The sequence below is a fragment of the Rutidosis leptorrhynchoides genome, chromosome 2 (assembly GCF_046630445.1).
Source record: "Rutidosis leptorrhynchoides isolate AG116_Rl617_1_P2 chromosome 2, CSIRO_AGI_Rlap_v1, whole genome shotgun sequence".
NCBI classification, from domain to species: Eukaryota; Viridiplantae; Streptophyta; class Magnoliopsida; order Asterales; family Asteraceae; genus Rutidosis; species Rutidosis leptorrhynchoides.
Window position 1 is genome coordinate 475,254,490 of NC_092334.1, and position 5,498 is coordinate 475,259,987.

General features: G+C 35.2%; 1 protein-coding gene across 1 annotated transcript; it reads left to right on the plus strand.

Annotated features, from left to right (window-relative positions):
- Positions 1–1,251: 1,251 nt before the first annotated feature.
- Positions 1,252–4,091, plus strand: LOC139889407 (uncharacterized). Its single transcript, XM_071872361.1, has 2 exons — positions 1,252–2,424; positions 2,896–4,091. The coding sequence occupies exon 2, from the start codon at positions 3,273–3,275 to the stop codon at positions 4,089–4,091; it is 819 nt and encodes a 272-aa protein (XP_071728462.1). The 5' UTR covers positions 1,252–2,424; positions 2,896–3,272.
- The last annotated feature ends 1,407 nt before the right edge of the window (positions 4,092–5,498 follow it).

Here is a 5,498-nt window from a genome sequence, read left to right on the forward strand (position 1 = left end):
CTTTCGAGTGGATTTCTAAAAGATTGAAGAAGCGAAAGATCGATTGGATTACTTGGTTAAACGACCCTTGTGTCTATCTTCGATTAGCTTAATTTTTAACTTTTAGCATCATTGTATTCTGCTTAAATTGTTTCGTGTATTGGTTTGCTCTCTCTGCAAACCGTTTCGTGTACTTTCATGAGCTTTCTCATGCTCGTTGTATCCTTGATTTTGTTTAATAATACTTGTTTAAAAAAAAAAAAAAAAAAATTTTCGGCTAGGTGCTTAAATGCTTATCAACCGTTTAGCATAGATTAAAAGCTATTGACATAGCAAGATAAAAAGTGCAATGTTTTATACACTACTTTTCGTTATACTACCTCCGTCTCATTCCAATAGGGCAGTATTCTATTTTGGGCTGTCCCATTCTGATAGTCCACTTCCATAAATAGAAAGGAAAGAAGATATTTCATTGGTGGATCTGGAGAGAAGATATTTTATTGGTGGAGAAATGAAGTTAGTGGGATTTCCTAAAACTGCGTATTTTTTGTCTGTGGACTATTGGAATGAAACGGAGGGAGTACAAGTCAAAAATGATTTTTTGCGTAAACCATTAAGATATTGAGGTTTTTATTTAATCTTATCTAACAATTTCTTAATCTTGTAATTGTCTAATAACATGATGTCATTAAATTGGTTTACCAAAAAAAAAAAAAGGCCATGATGCTGATGTTATAAAGGTTTTATTTTACAATTTTATTTAATCATTTGAGAAATTTAATAAAAATAAAAATAAAAAACGAATATTAAGATACGGATAAAACATCACACGCGTGCACGCTTGCCTGACAAAAATCAATGGCCTATTCATCTTCTTCCATACACTTTCATTCTCCCAAAAAATCTCCCAAATCAGTCGAGCTTTACCAAACTTTAGGGTTTTTTTCTTCACATCCGAGGCTTTAGGGTTTGCAGCACATATCGATTGAGGTCAGTTCGTTGTTTTTTTTTTTTTTCAGATCCGGATTACATAAATCGATTGAGATGAAGTCATTTCGTTAACAGATTTTTCGTTCCAGGTCTTTTTTCAGGTCGTTCCAGGTATTTAATTTATTGTAATAATGTGATTACATGATTGTTTCAATTGTTATGTGGGGTTGTAGATGTATCACAAGCCACGTTTGGTCAACAAGAATCTTGATTTATATGGTAAGTTACTCTTTGTTCACAACATTAGGTTTTTTAACAGATTTATGCATAGCTGTTTTTTTTTTTTTTTTTTTTTTTTTTTTTTTTTTTTTTTTTTTTAATTCCTGCAATCGTTGTTTATGTTTCGTACTGTTGTGTTAGATGAGGGATGTCATCGTTGCTAGAAAGTTGTATTTATTGGCAATATGATTTTGGTAATTTCTAATTTTTTATGAGTTTCTAACCTTATAGAAGTTTTTGATGTAGGTATGCAATTGTCAATTAATTAAATAGTTATTCAAGTGCATAGAAGGTGTTCGATGAAATGTCCGCAAGAAAAAGAGTTACATTTGAAACGGAAACGTTGACATGAACTAATCAAGTTTGATGTTGCATATTTTTTGTACTTTAGGTAAGTGGCTATGAGAAAGAAATGTAGATCATGAAGTACACACCAAGGAGGAGTAATTGACCACCTTAAGAAAGTACTTCAAATCTCTTAGAAACATGCCTACTGTTAAATAGTGTTTCTCTCATCATTTCTAAACATCGGTATCAAGGAATTTAGATCAGTGTCCACAATGTATGCATCAAATTTGTAAATAGCATATGTGTGTACTAAATAAGTTATATGACTAGGAGATACAATGGTCTGATTGCATTTCAAGTGGTCTTTTCTATGTATTTTGTCATGTTACTTATTTGGTTGTAGCTGGCATGATGCTGCAACATATGATGTAAACACTAAGACCAGTGGTCACAATGGTTCAATCAGGATCGAAGAGGAGTAAAGTCATGGTTCTAATAATGGATTAAAAATTACTATTGATTCATGTGGTAATATTTTGTATCCCTTTATTCAAATACAAGTTCAAGTTAATCAATATATTAGAGATATATCGATGCAATGAACATGGATTAAGCTATATGATTACTAATTTGCTATTTCAGACTTAATATTTATCTTATTGTAAGTGTTCTGTAGCATATTAGGTAGGCGAAAATTGATTTGGATTAGTTTCAAATATCGTTAATGTGAAATTCTTATGTTAAAATGTCTTTTTGATGATTGATCTCTTTGCATAGTTTGAACATGGAATTATACCCGTTTAGATATAAAGAAACATAAACCGAGTATTAACTTGGATGATGTATATGCATTTGGGACTGTCCTTTTGAAGATCTTAACTGGGATCAAAGAAATCGAATTGTCATGAAGCCTAAGTTGTAACTGATGTTTGAATGATTGCTAAAGCTGTAAGTATGCATTCTCTATTGTAGTTAATTTATTTTTTCCTTTATTTAATTCATTTTTGTATGTTATTATAACATACCCTTGATTTTATGAACCCGGCCATTTTATGAGATCCAAGTCATGATCCAAGTTTATATTTTAAATTTATTTGCATATCCCACACAACTTATATATAAAGCATGATGACTTGCAATTGTATTTACTCTATTTCCAATTAATATATCTATTTAATTTGAAATTTTTGCTTATTTGTAACTGTTGCCATGTGACACAAGAAGTGTTTTTGTTATGCTTATGCTTAATCACGCATGTTGACTTAGAAAGTGTTTTCGAGCAATATTCCTTAAGAATTAGAGTTTAAACTTTGCATCCAACAAATACACAACAATCAATAAGCCAATAGGTATATTCCTTTGCATACTTTGTGTATAATTTTGTTCTGTTTTTTAAAAGTTAGCTTCTACATTGTAAAGGGTTTTTTGGGTGCTGCTGAGAAAAGTACAGGAAGTGGTGGGAATAAGAAATAGATGCACAATGGAGGGTATATAAATCGGGGAATACTTCACCGGTTCCTGCATCGGATCATGTGAGTATTTGGAAAGATTATTGAAAGTGAGAGCAAATATAATGGTGATGAAGTTGCCTAGAAATGGTGATGTTTCATTTATAGTGGCAAATTAGTTTTGCTTAAAAGGAGTGGTTATAAAAAACCCTACGCTCCTCCAAGTCTTCTTTGGGCGATAAACGGCGCCACCATGAAACTTTGATTTTTCGTTCATTCTACTGGCCATTAAAGGTAATCTTTCACGTTCAATCTTCTTTCTTGGTTTGTTTGATCGGTATCGTGCTTATGGGTAAGACTTCGGGTGGAAAAAAGAAGAAAAACACGTCAAATATGTCGGCGACCCAAACTAGGGTTCTTAGAAGCCGAACCATTGAAGGTAATGGGAAGTCGATATCGAGCGATTCTGAGTCGATCGAGTCTATTTCAAAGCCTCATAATACTGATGATGTATTTGTTAATGAACCGGCCGATGTTGCGGATATTACATATGTGGGTTCTGAACATGTGGATGAGGGTGTTGATTTGGATCATGTTAGCATTCATACAGTAAGTGAAGAATCTGATAATGAGAATAATAATTTCCAACAACTGCCTAGATCAATGGGAAAATTGGATGAGGGTAGGATATCTCCTTCTAAAAGTCCAACCATGTATGACAATGTAAACAAGGTGAACGATGGGAGTGTTGGACAGATTTTGACTAAAGAGGTTCCTACTAAGAAAAGTGATATGAAGGATCAAGAAAGTGAATCGAAGGTAAATTTTGAGAGCGAAAAAATTGCAGCAACACAAAATACTACAACCTATCAGGAATTGCTGCCACAGATTTTGTATTTGAATGCTACTGTTGGGACCTCTAATGTCGGTAACATGGATGATCAGGCTGTTCAAAGTAAACCTTCTTATGTGTCAGTGTTGCATGATAAAGAGGAAAAGAAGAACGTTAACTTTAGATATTTTCAACCGGAGTTAGAACTGGGTAATGATGTTGATGTGGAACTCCCATTGTCATCTGTTCTGGAGGCTGCTGGGAGGTATAATAACACTCTTTATGGCTATTTTTCTGGCCGGAGGTCCTTAGGAAGCGATCTCTTTTGCCTCTAGAGTAGAGGGAGAGAAGACCTGATTTAGTCGCGGGTTCTATACCCGAGGGTGGAGTAGTGACTTCCTTCTAATCTAGGGTACGAGGAATGATTGTCTACACTCTACCTCCCCGATACCCTACATTTGTGGGATTGAGTGTTGTTGTTGTTGTTGTTGTTGTTGTTGTTGTTGTTGTTGTTGTTGTTGTTGTTGTATGTCATGAATGTGTGGAGAAGGTTTGGTTTGGAAAAACTTATGATGAATTCGAAGGGATTTTTTTCTTTAAGTTCTCTTCAGAAACTGGTATGCATGGTGTTCTAGAAGGGGGTCCTTGGATCATTCGATCAGTTCCTCTAATTCTAAATGCATGGTCTCCGGATGTTGCATTAACAAAGGAGGAATTAACGCGTGTCCCGGTTTGGGTTAAGATACATGATATTCCTTTAGCTGGGTATACTGAGGATGGATTGAGTGCGATTGCTTTAAAGATTGGCACACCTATGATGCTAGATTCTTATACGAGTTCTATGTGCTTAGAGTCATGGGGGCGGCCAAACTACGCTCGTGCTTTGATTGAGGTTGCCGCTGATAAAGAGTTGAAAGAATCCTTGCGTGTTGCGACGCCCAGCCTAGCAGGAAAGGAGAGGTCAATGACTAATGTTAGAATCGAATATGAGTGGAAGCCGCCTAGATGCTCGTGTTGTAGTGTGTTTGGTTATAAAGATGCTGAATGTCCTCGTAATATTCCCATTATTATTGAAAATATGAAGACGGGAGATGATGGGTTCCATCTTGTAGGGAAGAAAAATGGGAAATCAATTGTTGGTGCTAATCAATCTAAGCTGAAGGAGGGAGTTAGCGTGGGTAAGTTGAAGCCTAAACTTGTGTACAGACTAGTTAATAAGAAGACGATTCCTAGCTCACATGGTCAGATTGAGAAATCTAGAGATAAGGCTGGGACGAGTAATAATGGAGGTAAGAGGTCTATTGGTAATGCTTTTCGGGCGCCGGATAATTTGGATGAAGATAATCTGTTTCATGGCCATAATAAGGACAATAATGCTAATAATAATAATAATAAGCATAATGGGGATTACAACTTAATAGATGAAGAGAGTGATGTAGAAGAGCAAGGGGGCGAAACTGCTTAGTTCATGGGCATGAAAACGGGCTGGTTATAGCGGTCATGATTGGATATCCTATGCTGTTTCATGTCTGAGGCTAGATGTGTCGTTGGTTGTTTTTTGGTTTTGCTAGTCCTGTTTTTCGGTTTTTAGGTTCTAGCTTGGTTTTTGGTTGTGTGTGAGGCCGCAAGGCACGCTTGTGGTCGTTGTTCTTATTTGTACTTTTTATTATTTATTTTTTAAATAATATTTACCGGGTAAACCCCTTTACCCAAAAAAAAAAAAAAAAGGAGTGGTTATAAGT